At 46.0% G+C, this 17626-nt stretch overlaps 1 protein-coding gene across 1 annotated transcript in view; it reads right to left on the reverse strand.

Annotated features, from left to right (window-relative positions):
• Nucleotides 1-17626, reverse strand: part of LOC137417610 (5'-3' exoribonuclease 1) — a 90801-nt gene that overhangs the window by 27243 nt on the left and 45932 nt on the right. The window contains exons 20-27 of the mRNA XM_078770497.1: nt 14626-14729; nt 14415-14507; nt 13808-13970; nt 13592-13705; nt 12601-12687; nt 6474-6589; nt 5331-5477; nt 4916-5005 (exon numbers count right to left, since the gene is read on the reverse strand). Of these exons, the coding sequence (XP_078626623.1) occupies nt 4916-5005; nt 5331-5477; nt 6474-6589; nt 12601-12687; nt 13592-13705; nt 13808-13970; nt 14415-14507; nt 14626-14729 (914 nt within the window). The remainder of the gene's footprint in view (nt 1-4915; nt 5006-5330; nt 5478-6473; nt 6590-12600; nt 12688-13591; nt 13706-13807; nt 13971-14414; nt 14508-14625; nt 14730-17626) is intronic.

Consider the following 17626-nt stretch of genomic DNA (forward strand, 5'->3'; position numbering starts at 1 on the left):
ACGAAACTTACAACGCAATGTGAGCTCCAAAATAGTACATCCGACTCATTATGAGGTTAAGGAGAAGATGGCAAAGACAGGGTGCTCTAAATGCGTCATCGCAAATCCCCACACTTCCAAACGAAAGCAAAGTTGAAAGATGGCGAAAGGTTCCACCAGGATTGATCGAATATCAGGTTTTGAGTTAAAAAAAAATTCCCGTTTTTACCTGTGACCAAATATCGACTCCCAAGGGCATAAATCGTGGGGATGGGGAGGGGAAAATCCCCAAAAAATCATTACCCGTTTCATGCGACCCCCAATGTTGATTGCATGTACAAAGTTTCATAAATTTTTTATTAAATGTGCCCCTAATTACATTTTTACGGCGCAGCCGGTAGGGAGAAGCCGGCTAGAACAGTTTGCATGTATGTCACATGTGTGTATGTATGTGTGTATGTATGTGTGTGTGTATGTATGTATGTGTGCATGTTTGTATGAAAGTGTGTATGCATGTGTGTATGCATGTGTGTATGTATGCATGTGTGTATGTATGCATGTGTGTATGTATATGTATGTATATATGTATGCATGTGTGTATGTATTTGTATGTATATGTATGTATATGTATGTATGTATGTATGTATGTATGTATGTATGTATGTATGTATGTATGTATGTATGTATGTATGTATTGTTACGGTCTGTGACCTTTTTCTTCTTCCTACCCCCCACCCCCCTGTGAGTTAGACCAGGTGGTTTGGTCCATGTGTATAAAGCCTATGGTGGGGCAGGGGTGGGGCAGGGGAGGGGCAGGGGTGTGGCAGGGGAGGGGCAGGGGTGGGGCAGGGGAGGGGCAGGGGAGGGGAGGGGCCAGGAAGGTGATTCAGAGGAGAGAGTGGCCATTTTGGAGGAGGGCTCATGGCGGAATGCTTTTTCGGGGGTTGTAGAGTTTCCAGCTGCAATCTCTCTACCTGAAGGGTATGCCGGATCAACCCCCCTGCAGCCGCCTCTCCACCTGAAGGGTGACGTTGATCGAACTCTTGCTGCCGTACCTCTACTGCACTGGGGCCTACCACTAGGCCTGCCCTGGGGCCTACTGTTGGGCCTGCCTTGGGGCCTACTCGTGGACTTGCCGACTCCGACCCTCTCGTGCTGGGCCTGCACTGGGGCCTACCACTAGGCCTGCCCTGGGGCCTACTTGTGGACTTGGCTACTCCTACCCTCTCGTGCTGGGCCTGCACTGCATCCTACCACTGGGCCTGCCCTGGGGCCTACCTTGGACTTGCCGACTCCGACCCTCTCGTGCTGGGCCTGCACTGCAGCCTAACACTGGGCCTGCCCTGGGGCCTACTGTTGGGCCTGCCTTGGGGCCTACTCGTGGACCTGCCTACTCTTGGACCTGCCTACTCTTGGACCGGCCTACTCTTGGACCGGCCTACTCTTGGACCGGCCTACTCTTGGACCGGCCTACTCTTGGACCGGCCTACTCTTGGACCGGCCTACTCTTGGACCGGCCTACTCTTGGACTGGCCTACTCTGGTTTTTCCCTCTTTTCTCCCTTCTTGGTTTTATGTGAAGGGAGAGATTTTTCGTGTGATAATCCATAAATAAAGACAGTGTGATTGAAGGCCTGGCTTGGTGTGCTTCAGGCCGTAACAGTATGTATGTGTGTGCGTGTGTGTGTGTATGTATGTATGTATGTATGTATGTATGTATGTATGTATGTATGTACCTCACAAATGCACACCAATCAGTGCTGAGAATCTGGTCCCATGACAGTGGTGATGTGATTATGTCTGTGATGTGATTATGGTGTACGACGGCTGACTCCACACACCGCCATTTTGATTTCTATGCCGTTCAGGCCGAACATATCGTCGAACCTGTCATGTATCACAAGGTACATGCTCTACCTTTACATTCAGTTCATTCACTCTACCTTTACTTTACATTCATTTCATTCAGTGTGAAACACAAACAAACCGATTGTTAAAGTGACCATCAAATATCGAAAGAATCGGCAGTACGGCTCTTCCAACGACACAGTACATATAGGCCTTAGGCTTCATGCCTTCATGCCTTACCTTGAAGCTTTCATAACCCACCAAGTATCGTTTTCATAATAATAATAATAACGTTAATAATAATAATATAGTAAATATAATCATAACACTACAATCCCTTTGTCGTTACTGCATTGAAGTGGTGTATGGTTGGTTCATTGTTGACTCGAAACAGATATAATAAGCCAGTGTCTCTTCGTTTCCATGGTAACAAACAGCTTGGAGACAGAGTACCTCAAAACAATTTTAAAATGTTACATTTGTAGGGTGTAGGCAATACCTTAGTCCAAGTAGAATTGTATAGACCTATGTGTGCTCCGACTGAGTGTGCTCATCAGTGTACTTAGTCTCTTGTATAGACGTAAGTGTGCTCCGACTGTCATGAAGAATAAGAAACCTCGATGTGTCATAAGTAGGACATTTGTGTAGACCAGATGTCGTGTACGTGTATCTTCGTCCCCATGAGATGGGTGGGGTTTGTTAATTAGTGAGGGATTATGGGTAATTAATCCCCTGTATGGAATTGCCTATGTAATATTTTCCTGTGTTCCTTATGACACCGCACCACAGACACCTAGTAAGAAATCGGCCATTAACCACACTAATTAAAAACCAACCGGAAACCAGGCAAAGCACTATCGCTGATAACACCGACTTGGTGGGCACAGAGGCACAAAAGGTCCGTGAAGCCACGCCTCAAAGAGCAGTGATTGGCAGGGATTTGATTGGCATCGAGACTGCTAAGATGAGACTCGCTGATAGGAGCGGAGACGGACACGTCGTGGGATGACGTCAGAGCCTCAAGTACAAAATAGTTGGAGCGGCGGACATTTTCCCATTTCATTTTGGATCAGGTGGTGAACGGTCGTATGACGACATTTTCTGAATCTCGTTCTGGATTCCATAGCGAACGGTCACTATTGCTCTTGCGCAAGGAAGGTTCATCACGAACGATCGTGTTCCGACATATTGATAGTGATCGTGAGGAGGAAGAGCTGCGGACCAAGAACTGCGGTTTCCCGCACACAGACGACGAAGATGAGCACGGCTGGGCAAACGTGGGTGCGCGAGGTCTAGTTCGTGCCCACGGCAGTGCAGCGAGCGCATTTTCCCGCCAAGGCCTCAGACGATCTTTGACGATTCCTGACGAGATACACCAGCCAATTTGAGCTAATAGTGGGGCAACTTAGCATAACAATTGTGCATTTTGTGAGGAAAGCACCAAATTTGGCACACTAGTAGACTATCATATTATGAAAAGATCTGGATATTGGGCCATCTCAGATTCAGAGATTTGATTTTTGCAAGATTTCGATTCGATTGGGATCGAAGAGAACACCTTCTTCGTCTTCTGTACAGTGAAGTTGCCAGCCCTGAATTCTCTGGCTACATCTGGGTGCTTCATTGGGAGTGCAACCATGTCCCTCAGGTGAACAGGGATCCACCTGGCATAGTGTGTGTGGTCTAAGGCATGGAACCATGAGACCAGTTCCGTCAGGGCATCAAGGTACATCGTGAATGAAGCCTGCCACAGAGAACGCACGTAGACCAGTACCAACATATCTAGTTCCAGCACAGTTGCCCAGTACTGAAAGTTGGGAATGTCTTCTCCTCTCTGGTGACACCAGTCTTCGAACTCAGGCAGGTCTTCTGCATCATCAGCATATGTCATACAGTGGCGTTCATACGCACGGTGTTGCAGGATGTGCAGTGCCGCTGCAGTGATTTGATGAGCTCTTCTTGTGCGGGTGACGTGGGCAGCTCGCAGGAAGGAGTCGGCCGTCCCTGGCGTTGCAATCTCAGCTTGCAAATCTGCAAAATCTGCAAATCTTGCAAAAATCAAATCTCTGAATCTGAGATGGCCCAATATCCAGATCTTTTCATAATATGATAGTCTACTAGTGTGCAAAATTTGGTGCTTTCCTCACAAAATGCACAATTGTTATGCTATATTTAGCTTAGCTGACGGACTATAAGCGCCACAAACTACATGTATTTATTTTCCAGTTCTTTTATCCCTCGTGTTGTAATCGAGTCTGTGTGGGGGCGCTCCGATTAGGAATTATAGTTTTATTTGTCCGTGTTTTATTTTGTGACCGGCATCTTCTTTAATAAAGCCGGTAATTTTGTATAGTTTAAATTCCGTGTCGTGTGAGTCGATTTATTGCAGCGTCGAAGATGTTGGGTGGACTCGTGCAGGTAAGTGCTCTTCGGCCTCCTTTCCCTCGCATGTAACAAAGGTCTGCCAGTCTGCCACTGGATTGAACGCTTTGTAGTATTAAGCTCGTTTGGTCATCCGTGTCACCCTGCGGTGTTCACCACACAGGGTAGTCACACGACAATATGGATGGAGGGATTGGGGTAGGATAGATGTGAGGGAGGGGATTAACGAGGGTAGGGAGGGAGGCACTTGGGGTAGGGTAGAGGTGAGGGAGTGGGGTTAATGAGGATAGGGATGGAAGGATTGGGGAAGGGTAGAGGTGAGGGAGGGTGGTTAACGAGGGTAGAAAAGACATGGTTTTGGATTGGGTAAGATCTGAGATTGTGGTAAACAGCTGTCTTGAAGACCTGGAGGGACAAATGGGATTGAAGAGAATGATGAAGTTGGTTCCACAGGCAGGAAAAAGAGCAACGAAGGAGTGAAGGTAATTTTTTGGTATTTGACCTTTTCACCCTGCGCTGGGGTGGTGCCAAAACTGATACTGCTCTTGCACCTTCTTGCCATGTGGTGGTGACAACTACCAAGATTGGTGAATTTCTGCACAACCCTTTGAAGAGATAGCGTGACGGATGGACAGAGGGAGTATATTACAATACCCCACGTTTTTTTTTCTTCAAAAGATGTGGGGATAAAAATAAAAATCACTCACCCACTCTCCTCATCAGACGGCCAGATGTCATCTTCGTAAAACAAATATTCATTCGGCCATCGAGACAAATACCGAAACAGGTCAGGAAAACTGAAAATAAATAAAAGGCAAACGAGAAAGCATCTCAAAATGCAAAGCCCGTCCATGTCGGCCTTGTACTCAAACTAACAAAATGACAGGTTAAAAAGGGTAAGTTTTATTAATTATTTTCTTCATATTCTCATAAAGGTTTGTTGAAGATTTGAGGACAAAAGCTCAAATGGTAAAAAATAAGTTATGGAACAGACAGGACAGGGTAGATAAATACACACATCACACTACGTGCAAAACCAAATAATTGAGAACAAAATCTTCTCCACAAAAACGTTTCTACATTCCCCTGAGCGATAACGTTAATCCACAGGTAGCCACTGACCGCTGGACGTAAGTTGACAGCAGGCCCTCGGTGGCTGCGGAGTAGAGCCACTCGGATCCCTCGCGGCGTGTGTAGCCCCGCACCTCCTCATTGCGTTGGCTAAACTTCAGGTTCAGGCCCACATTGCATCTCTGATCTCCTTTGGGCCTGGCGCAGGTCACAGGAGGACATCCGTTTACAATCGTCTGCAACCATACTTAAAAATTTGATCAATGTGGTCTTTTGGTGTTAACAACGTGAGGATAACTAACTAACTAACTAACGAACCAACCAACTAACTAACTAACTAACTGACACACACACACACACACACACACACACACACACACACACACACACACACACACACACACACACACACACACACGAGGTGTCAGAAGATTGTGTGACACGTGGATAACTACTGAGGTCATACAATCACAGTCCGATTTAACATTTTAAGCCAAAAATCATCAATCACATCCACACACCAAGCTGATCGACTACTGTATTTGGGGGTGACATGTTTGCCAATAAAACTGAAATAGGTGGCAGAGGAACAGGAAGTAGCAAATAACTACAAATAAACCAAGGCCAAAGTGGTACTCTAGCCCTAAAGGGAGCATTATTACACCTCTATTGTGTGCTATCCAACAAAACGTTAAACACATACCCCTTTCCCCTGGCTTTGTTGACAAATTAATAAACCCACTTTTGGGCAATGGAAAATAAAGCATTCTGGGTAAAGGAGGATACAGGAAGAATGCAATAACGATGGGAAATTTAAAACTAGATGATGTTTCTGTTTTGGGTGAAGCTCACAATACAGCACCACACTTTTGTTGTTATTTTTATTTTTTAAATTATTATTATTATTATTATTTTTTATTATTATTATTTTTTTTGTATACTGAATCGAGGCTCGTGAAAGAGCTGACATTTACTTCACAAACAAATCAACCAGACAAACAAAATATATAAGAAGAGGGAGTGGTAGACAAGATGGGGAGAGAAAGGGAAGCACACAAACACAACATTTGAGAGCAGGGAGATGTGTGGGAGGGAGAGGGCTTGGGGGGAGGAGGTGTGGGAAGGGGGGGGGGGGGGGGTGGGAGAAGATGTCCATCATTATACACGATGACATCATTGAATGAACAAACGTACCCATTCTTGGACCCGCGGACAACGTATATTGTACCAGTGATTCGCGACAGCATGTAGGGGGAAATTCCAATTCGTGAAGCGACGATGTATCCAGGTGAGTAGCGCACAGACAGCGCCTGATACACACACAAAAAAAATCTTCTTCATCAACCAGCCCGATTCGTAAAGCACATCATACAGATATCACTTTATCCTATTGCATCACACCTCTGCCCGATTTCTGTATTACAATAAGGTCCATTGGACGTGGGAAATAAAATTGGACAAAAACGTTAAAAACTATAAAGGCCTTCAATAGAGCGCATGCCTCCGCCAGGCTGAACAGTTTACATTCTGTATCCTACGGATTGGCATCCGGACCATTCATGATCGTCACACACCAAAATCTAACCCTTCCACACATTTGTGTACATAATAAATAGATTACCCCTTTCTGCAGCCAGTATTGGAACAAGGGCCAGGGAATGCCACCAGCATACCCGAAAGCCTATACCAACCCATGAGCAATCAGCTGATCACATGACTTGGTTGAACAATGAAATGAGTCTGGGCAGGCAGTGCGTCAAAGCTGTCTAAATTCCGACCCAACTGTATACTGTCGTCCTGGTGTTTTTCAGGCAGGACAATTCATGGACATTAAACCTGGATGTCCCAACTGTCAGTATTTGTCGGTGGATCCGGCACCTTAAAAAAAATACAAATTCCTGTTCTAACCTACAGGGGGCATTACATCAGCAGCACAGCTTCACCTTCTAGGAAATGATGCAGCGAGCAGCCATGTGCGACATACTATAGAAGAAGAAGAAGAAGCCAGAAAACCTGGGTTTCTAAGATCGTGTCATTAAATACGGATAACAACAACATACAACATGCATTTTAAAGGCCATTTTCCCTGCTAGAGCGGGGGTTAGCCTTGCGGTCCCCATGACAATATTCTCCATTTTGCCCTATTTTCTGCATCTCTCCTTGTTAACCCCCTTGCCCGCATTTCTTCTTCCACCATCTTTAGCCAAGTCTTTCTCGGTCTTCCCCGTCTTCTACTTCCTTCTACATTCATTTCCGTCACTCTTCTCAACCAGTCACTTTCATCCTTCCTCAACACATGACCAAACCATCTCAACCTGTTCCTCTTCACAGCATCAATCACAGGCTCTATTCCCATCATCTTTCGCAATTCATCATTTGTCTTCCTCTCTCTCAACGATACTCCGCACATCCACCGAACCATTCGCATTTCCACCCTTTCCAACCTTCGTTGCTGCTCTACGTTCATTACCCATGTCTCGCTCCCATAAATCATAACACTTCTCACACATGCAGCATACACCTTTCCCTTCAGCTTCAACGACACTCCCCTCATCATCAGCACGCCACTCAATTCCCGAAACTTCTTCCATGCACATCTCACTCGAGCAACCGTTGCCGAGTCTGATCCACCTTCTCCATTCAGCATGTCTCCGAGGTAGCAAAATGTTTTCACACCTTCCAGCTTCACGCCGTCTCCAAGATCCAACTCAACATTTCCTCCATCTGCAGCTCCCTCTGTGCACACCTTACATTTGAATGTAGCTGCCACACTGGTTAATGACCCTCTCAGACCACTACATTTTTGATGAACCCACTCAGCGCACATTGTACATTGAATGGAGTTCACTCCGACACCCTTCCTGCACACAGCACAGGGCCACTTCCCAGTTCTTTCCACCTCACCACATGCTTTACCACTTGCCATCACCTTCGTCTTTCTGATATTCACCTTCAGACCTTTTGTCTCCATACATTCCTTCCACGTGTTCATCTTTTCCTTCAGTCCATCCATACTTTCCGCAATCAACACCAGATCATCTGCATACAACAACTCCCACGGTAAACCCTCCTTTACGTTCTGAGCCAGCACCTCCATCACAGCTACAAATAGTAGTGGACTTAGTACCGACCCCTGATGCACTCCCACCTTCACCTCAAACTCACCACTCACCTCTGAAGACCTGGACAAAATCACAGACTGGTCAAACAAGTGGAACATGTCTTTCAATCCTGACAAATCTCACTCTCTTACTATGTCTCTCCGAAAAGATCGACTGGACAACCCTCCCATCTACTTTCTCAACAATCCTCTCCAAGAAGTTCTGTCGCTCAAGCTTTTGGGTCTCACTATCTGCCATGATCTTTCTTGGGAAAACCACATTTCCAAGCTGGCCTCCAAAGCCAGTCGCCGACTGGGCATCCTCCGTCGTGCGAAGTCCTTCCTCGGCACACCTGAGCTCCTCACCACATACAAGGCTTTCATCCGCAGCTCAATGGAATACTGTTCTCCCCTATGGGCTGGTGCTCCTGCCTCACACCTGGCTCGGCTTCACGCTGTTGAATCCAAAGCTTTCAAAATCATTGGAATCTCCCGCGATGAAGCTATCTCTGAGGGCCTTTCCCTCACTCACCGCAGGCAGGTAGGTGGTCTTTTTGTCTTCTACCGACTCCTCTCCGGCCTTGCTCCCCCAGCTCTCTCTGTGCTCTGTCCCCCAAATATTCCTACAGGTCGCACAAGATCTGCCAGCAACCCTCTGATGGTTAAACTGCCGAAATCTCGGCTCTCTGCTCACCTTCACTCTTTCATTCCTCTTTTCTCCCGCCTGTGGAACAAACTCCCACACTCCCTTCAATCCCTCTCCTCCCTCCAGGTCTTTAAAACAGCTGTTCACCACCATCTCTTATCTTCCCCCATCCATAACCTTGATCTTTTCTACCCCCACTAATTCACCCCAGATCCACCTTGTTTGAAATTCCAACTTCTTTCCTGGAAATCCTGGCAGTGTCCATATGTTTATACCTCTCCCACCCCCCCCCCCCCCCTTCACATGCCACCCCCCCAAAGCCCTCTCCCTCCCACAGATCTCTCCATGTCTCCATGTCTCTCGGTCCCTGCTCTCAAATGTTGTGTTTGTGTCCTTCCCCCTCTCTCCCCATCTTGTCTACCACTCCCGATGTTATTTGTTTTATGTGTCTGTTTGTCTTTCTGTGTGATTAATGTTCGCTCTTTCACGAGCCTCGATTTTGTATACAAAAAAAAACAAACAAAAAAAAAAACAACTGTTCCCGTCCTTCGTCCTTACAGCTATGCGTGCTCTTTTGTACATTGCATTCACTACTCTGATCAACCATTCCTCCACTCCTAACTTCCTCAATGCCCATGTCAATACTTTGCGTGGAACCCGATCAAATGCTTTCTCCAGATCAACAAACCCAAGAAACAACTTCTTCCTCTTCTCCATGTACTTCTCCTGCAACTGCCTCACAATGAAAAGCGCGTCTGTCGTTCCTCTTCCTGGCATAAATCCAAACTGCATTTCGTCGATCTTCACTTTCTTCCTTATCCTCCTCTCCAACACCCTTTCCAATACCTTCATTCCATGCTCCAATAACTTTATCGCTCGGTACGAGCCACACTCCAGAGGGTCACCTTTCCCCTTGTATAGAGGGACGAGGGTACTCAGTTCCCAATCCACTGGAATGCGGCCTTCTTTCACCACCAGATTACAGATCTCTGTCATTCTCTTCACACCCCAACTTCCTGCTGCCTTCCACATATCTCCCACAACTCCCGTCGGCCCTCCCGCTTTTCTACCCTTCATTGCTTTTATCGCTTCCTCAACTTCCTTCTCAGTTATCTTCTCTGCCGGTCCTAAAACTGGGGTTTTTTTTTTTTTTTGTATACTGAATCGAGGCTCGTGAAAGAGCTAACATTTACTTCACAAACAAATCGACCAGACAAACAAAATACACAAAAAGAGGGAGCGGAAGACAAGATGGGGAGAAAAGGGGAAGCACACAAACACAACATCCGAGAGCAGGGAGATGTGTGGAAGGGAGAGGGCCCGGGGGGAGGAGGGAGAAGTATAAAGCACAAGGACACCAAGGACTTCCAGGACAGAAGTTGGTATTTCAAAAAGGGGAATTGGGGTTTAATTAGCAGGGGTAGAAAAGATCAAGGTTTTGGATGGGGGAAGATAAGAGATGGTGGTGAACAGCTGTTTTAAAGACTTGGAGGGTGGAGTGGGATTGAAGAGAGTGAGGGAGTTTGTTCCAGAGGCGGGAGAAAAGAGGAATGAAGGAGTGAAGGTGAGCAGAGAGTCTTGATTTTGGCAGTTTAACCAAAAGAGGGTTGCAGGCAGATCTTGTGCGACCTGTAGGAATATTTGCGGGACAGAGCCCAGAGAGAGCTGGGGGGGGCAAGGCCAGAGAGGAGTCGGTAGAAGACGGAAAGACCACCAACCTGCCTGCGGTGAGTGAGTGAGAGGCCCTTGGAGTTAGCTTCATCGCGGGAGATTCCAATGATTCTGAATGCTTTGGTTTCAACAGCGCGAAGGCGAGCTAGGTGTGAGGCAGGAGCACCAGCCCAGAGGGGAGAGCAGTATTCCATTGAGCTGCGGATGAAAGCCTTGTATGTGGCGAGGAGCTCAGGTGTGCCAAGGAAGGACTTCGCACGACGGAGGATTTCGACGGAGGAGGCATTCGATCACAGTCGGCGACTGGCTTTGGAGGCCAGATTAGAAATGTGGTTTTTCCAGGAAAGATCATGGCAGATAGTGAGACCCAAAAGCTTGAGTGACAGAACTTCTTGGAGAGGATTATTCAGAAAGTGGATGGGAGGGTTGTCCAGTCGGTCTTTTCGGAGAGACATCGTAAGAGTGTGAGATTTGTCAGGATTGAAAGACATGTTCCACTTGTTTGCCCAGTCTGTGATTTTGTCAAGGTCTGCAGAGAGTGAGGAGGCTGCAGACTGCCGATCTGAGGGATGAAGAATGGAGCGACAGAGATTAGTGTCGTCAGCAAAGAGATAGAGAGGATTTTCAAGAGAGTCAGAGAGATCATTGATGAAGACCAGAAAAAGCACAGGGCCCAGAACACTGCCTTGGGGAACTCCAGCCTGAACAGGAAGAGGAGATGAGAGAAACCCATTCAGGGCCACGCGTTGACTACGACTAGAGAGGAAGTCCGCCAGCCATGCGTGGAGATTTCCATGGATACCAAAAGAGGAGAGTTTGGTGAGCAGAGCGGGGTGCCAGACTGTATCGAAGGCACGTGATATGTCAAGGGAGACTGCTCTAATTTCCTGTTTGGCATTGAGGACCTCCATCCATTGTTGAGAAAGCAGAAGCAGCATGTCCAGAGTGGAGTGTCCAGGTCTGAAACCAAATTGATGATCAGAGATCAAGCCATTGGAGAAGAGGAAAGATTTCATATCTGAAGCAATGATGGATTCCATGACCTTGCTGATAATTGGGAGAAGGCTGATTGGTCTGTAGTTGCTGGGATCTGTTTTTGCACCTTTTTTGTGCAAAGCGGTGATGTTGGCAGATTTCCAAGCAGATGGAAGATGACCTTGAGCAAAAGAGAGGGTGAAGAGAACAGAGAGAGGGAGTGAAAGAGCGGAAGAACAGGATTTTAGGACCCGTGGGCTGATGCCGTCAGGTCCAGTTGCAGAATCAGAGTCGAGGGTTGACAGACACTTTTCCACCTTGGCAGGAGGAAAGGACACAGAGTCAAGGAGCAGCTGGGTACGACTGGGTACGGTGGGTACAGAGAGGGATGGGTTTGGGACACAAGATTTAGAGGCAAACACAGAGTTGAGGCATTCGGCTTTTTCACGTGCGGAGTCAGCCGTGTGGCCATTTAAGGTGAGGGAGGGGATGGAGGGGGAACAAACACCAGAAACAGATTTTACCAGACGCCACCAGGATTTGGAAGAGGGAGACAGATAAGAGAGTTCGGTCCTGAGTTACTCTCTATGTTGCCATCCCATTCATTCTCTGTATTCAACAGCATTTCCATATATCTTTTCCATCTTCCTTAAATTCCATCTGTGTCAACAACGATTTGTCCCACTTCATCCTTCAAGCAGCTCACCCCCATCACATCACACCTCTCTTTCGCTATCTGCTTTGCAATCCTGAATACTGCTTTCTGACCCTCTTCCAAATCCAAGCGTTCTCTGAACATTTTCCTACATGCCTCCTGCGCCTTTGCTACCTCTTATAAACCTGCATGCGGATAAACAAAAGCAAATTAACATTCGGCACCTGTTCTTTGCTTAGTATAAAACAAACATAACCAAGGTGCTGGTACGTACCTGCTGGTTCTGAATGACTTTGTGAAATTCCGGCTCCGACGGATCATTGAAGAGAACGCTAACACGGCCAGCTCCTGTGGATAAAACCTATGGAACCCATCGGGCGAACAACACGCAGATCACAAACTACAAAACAAATAATCTGATCTTGAATCATCGTTTCAGTGACAATGCACACTTTGAGAGAACAAACAAAAATTCAGGAGATCTTAGAAATGGTCAGGACACATTAACAGGACAGATAACAGGTGGACACAATAGTAACATGGAGACCTGGGGTGGCAAGAGGAACAGGGAAAGGCCACGTCTAAGATGGAGAAATGAAGCAAGCAAATATTGGGGAAGAGTTGATTGGACGAACAAAGCAAGAAACAGAGCAACATGGCGTCAACATGGTGTCAGCATGCCGAGGCTTCCGTCCAGCGGTGGACTGAAAATAGCTCATGATGATGTGGATAACCAATCATACCCAAACCGCTAAGGTTTATGGGAAAGGCTAACAGGTGCACGGCACTGACAGATATCACCAACAATGCCAAAAATAACAATCAGTGTAATGCACAACAGCGACATTTGACGTGTCTGTATGGGCAGCATCTGCTAGGCTGGTTTCTCCTTTTTTTTGCATTCCATGTCGGTGCCCGATGAAGACATGACCTCCAGTAAGAACCATCGTCGACCTCATCCTCAAACAAAACATTTGCTTTGAATTGGAAAAAAAACCAATGTAATAACGACGACGTAGAGAACCTCCATCTTATATTGTAAAATCATATTTCTCATTACAGTGAAGTGGAAGGGGAAAGTACAGTGAAACAAAATAGTTTATGTAAATTGTAAAGCATTGTAACAAAATCTTCCTCTTCAGTCCATAACAACATCATCCTCAACCAGGATTTTGAAGGCTTCAGTAATAACGCGGCCTTCGTGTGCCATCATTCCCAGAAAACTCTTACCTCCTAACCCATTAAAATCGGCTTCCCAGACTCACGTCTCCTTGGCAGCCATAATACGGTGACCCAAGCATGAAGACCGAAGACTTTAGTGGGAAAACCATTTGTAGCGGCACCGTATCAACATGCTCCGGCTCCGAAGGCAATTTTTCCTGCGTGTGAGAATGCCCATCACAGTACGCAAGGCTCAGGCCGCTGGTTCGTAAGGACGGCGACACGGGATGCGAGTCATGAGAAGATCTCACATTCCCTACCTGCACAGTTGTCTGCCAGAGGAAAACAGATTCCTTGTCCCTCCACTGTTTTTCCAAGGTCGCATTCCCCGTTGATGAAAACACAAACCGCTGACCCATTAAAAGCCGTGCTTGAAGAAGCACCTTCATTTCACCCACAAGGACACCTTTTCGGGTTTCGTATCTGCGATAGAATGCGGTCGCATGTTGTATCATTCGTCAACGAAAACAACAGAACTATGGTATGACTCGAATCAGAAGAACTGGACTGCCAGATTGGCAGAGTAATAAAAAGAAGAAGAAGACCTTCCTCCTGTGCGAATACGCTTATCGGGACGGGATTCCATACAATTTCCCAAGTTCAGAGCCAATGTGCCCGGACTGCGAAACTATAGGTTCCGGTTTCGATTCATATTCAAAATATAACAATCAATTGAAATCCTGTTGTTCCTCGATCATAAAAGGACGTTTGTTGATCGAGAGACAGCCAGACAAAGCGAAACAATCGATTACCCCCGCTTTTCGCTTCACACGGACGGGGTAATAAAGGGAGTTCTTCTACAACGTTTGTGCAATTAGCCCAAGCTACCAAAATAAAGAAAGTTTGAGGAAATGACATCATACTCACATCTGTGCAATTTCATGAGCTTCTTTCCACAAGGCCGCAATGCCATCCTTCGGCAAAGATTGGCGCGTGATGGAGCCTCCCTCGTATGAAAACCTGTCCAGGTAAAACACCGACAACTAAAACGGCCAAATATAAAAAAGCAGGAAGTGATCCGGAAAGACTAGGCAATCAGGCTTCACAAAGTAGACCATCAAAACCATGCGTTCCGAACCTGATATGGCCGTCGGTAACCGCAGTGACCAAAGCTTCCTCCAGATGTGGCCAGTTCACGAGTAGCACTCGTCTTATCACCTTCTGTGCGAGGTGCTCCAGTGGCTATGAAAGAGGGGCAGCACTTAAAACACTCAACGACATTCCGGATTGAAAAAAATGATGTCACACAAAAATGTATCGCATCTTTTTACAATAGTTTTTCTTCCTTTGTACCGTTTAAAGTGCTTTGCCATTTTACCTCGAAACAAACAGCGCAGGTGAGAAACTTAATCGATTGAGGTACTCACCGTAGTTACCACCACCAATGAAGGCGGTAATTTTTTTTTACGTTTGCACATTCTCCCATCTCAGCCCATGAACTCTGTAGTTCTGTCAGTAGTTGTAGTAGTTGTGTTAGTAGGAGTAGTTAGTCAGTAGTGTCTGTAGTTGTTGGGTTGTTGGTCACCTCCCTGAACAAGATCCAGTTTGGTCGGACGGCCAGCTCTAGGAAGAGCCTGGGTAGTTCCGTATTCTTCACATTTTCTAATGATGGAGCTCACTGTGCTCTTGGGAACTTTCAACTCTCTAGAAATTGTTTTATACCCTTCCCCAGATCTATGCCTCCTCACAATTCTATCTTGGAGTTCTACGGACAGTTCCTTGGACTTCCTGGTTCAGTTTCTCCTCCAACATGCACTGTAACCTGTGGGACCTCATATAGAAAGGTATGTTTCTTTCCCAATCATGTCTAATCAAATGAATTGGCCACAGGTTAACTCCAATCAAGTTGTAAAGACATCTCAAGGATGATCAAAGGAAATTGAATGCACCTGAGCTCAATTTGGAGTGTCATAGCAAAGGGGATGAATACTTATTGACTCAAGAGACATTTCAGCTTTTCATCTTTCATTATTTTGGGAAAATGTCTATAAAATAATTCCACTTTCACATTACAGGGTATTATGTGTAGATCAGTGACAAAAAATCTCAATATAATCCATTTTAAATTCAGTCTGTAACACAACAAAATGTGAAAAAGTCAAGGGGTGTGAATACTTTCTGAAGGCCATACAGGTGTTCAGTTGATAACATGGATGTCAAGGTCATCACAGTTGAAGGATGCAGCGTGTTCCACGTGACTGCCCTTTAAATTTACCGAATCTCTCCAAATGTATCAGAATGTGAGGCTGTGGCTGAGCCATTGAAACTGGACGACAAGGCCTCAGCGACACTGCAAAGGCCCCCACCTCCTGCAGTCACTAAAATATCATGCATTATTACTGAAAATCCAAAACCCAGTAAACATCCACAAGATGAAAACTTGAACTCAGCTAGTATCAAGATAACGTTGTTGATGGAACATGGCATGACCTTGCATGGCTCCATGCACGACATTCCCAGCAGCTCAGTTCAGTGGAGACAGCAGGAGTATCGGTCTGGTCGGCATAAAATTATCTTGTGTGTACTCCAGAAGTGGATGATGAATGTCACCGAGATAAAGATCATACACTGCCTATTTATCAGTGCACCAGCTCACGAGTGGAGGACACTGCCATAGGGTTGAATGAATGAATGAATGAATGACTGAATGAATGATCGTTTTAAGGCCATTGTTCCCCGCTAGAGTGGGGGTTGGCCTTGCGGGCCCCATGACAATCATGGTTCCCTGTTTCAGGCAATGTTTTATGGCCGGATGCCCTACCTGACGCCAACCCTTAGTCGCCTCTTACGATGCATAGGGATATGGTGTACCTATTCTAAATCGGGGTACACACCGGGATCATTCATCCCAGCAAGCCAATACTCAATTTTCCAACCTCGGAAGGATGACAGGCTGAGTCAACCCCCCTGGTGTTAATTCAGCGATCGAGCGGGATTCGAACTCAGGATCCTAGGATCCCACGCCTGCGCCCTAACCGCTAAGCCAACGCCAGGCTCCAGGGTTATTGGAAAAAAAAATGGAACTAAGGCCAAATTTAGTAGTTTCAGATATAAAGATGTAAAAAAAATATTTTTGTAGCAAAAATAAATGCAACATTACATAATGACGTACACCAGTGACTGGAAGTGTTTGCGGAAGAGCCTTACAGGTGTCGAGAACCTCTGCCAAAAGTCGAAGCAATACGTTTGGTTTTGATTTAACATTCGACCTGTAATGGCGCATGGAACGGGCCATATCGGTGAGTTAGACAAAAACCCAGGAGTTTGACATTCGAGGACACGGAACCGCAGCTATCTGATACGTTGACCAATCTTACCATAACGGAGCTACAGCGAGCGTGTTTGTATCATCTTCTCTGATCTAGGAAGCTGAAGCTTTCATCGATTTTAAATGAGGGCACCCTGAAGTTGTGCCTGTGCAAGTTTCGTTTGATTCCATCATGTTTTGAAAAAAAGAAAATTCACCCATTTGGCATTTCCTGCCTTTGAGGTGGGAGAGGGCAAAGAGGAGTGTGGGTGCAATTGGAATTATCCAAGCCATTTCATCACGGTGTATTATAAATACACATAAGCAGGACACCCGCTTTTGCTTCATGTACGTAACAGGGGGCCATGTGATTTTGATTTTCGGGAGCGATCGAAGCAGCTTCCTGTTGCCTATACACCTCCCAAGTAAAGGGATGTGCCAGAAGAATGCATTGCATGGTTGGACCAATATTTTCTAGTAGGGAGGGTACTCTGCTGGTATTCACAATGATTAATCAGCATCTATTTGTCGAATGGTGAACTGATGATGACTCGCCATGTTTTGAAGTACAGTCACGTGAAAAAGTAAGTACACCCGATGTAAAGTTTTGACTTTTTCAACATATTTCAACATACAGCTATTTGATCTTCATTTCAACAATATTGATAGATAACGGTGATAAAATATAACAAATATCATGAAACATTTACATTTTGTAGTCCATTGCATAATTTAAACTAGAACGGGCACTCGGTAGAGCGCATACCTTCGCCGCAGCTACTGTTCTGTACTTGGTAAAAATACGATTTTGACCTTTTCGTGACCTTGACCT

Source organism: Myxine glutinosa, chromosome 1 (assembly GCF_964187855.1).
Source record: "Myxine glutinosa chromosome 1, kmMyxGlut1.1, whole genome shotgun sequence".
Classification (NCBI taxonomy): Eukaryota; Metazoa; Chordata; class Myxini; order Myxiniformes; family Myxinidae; genus Myxine; species Myxine glutinosa.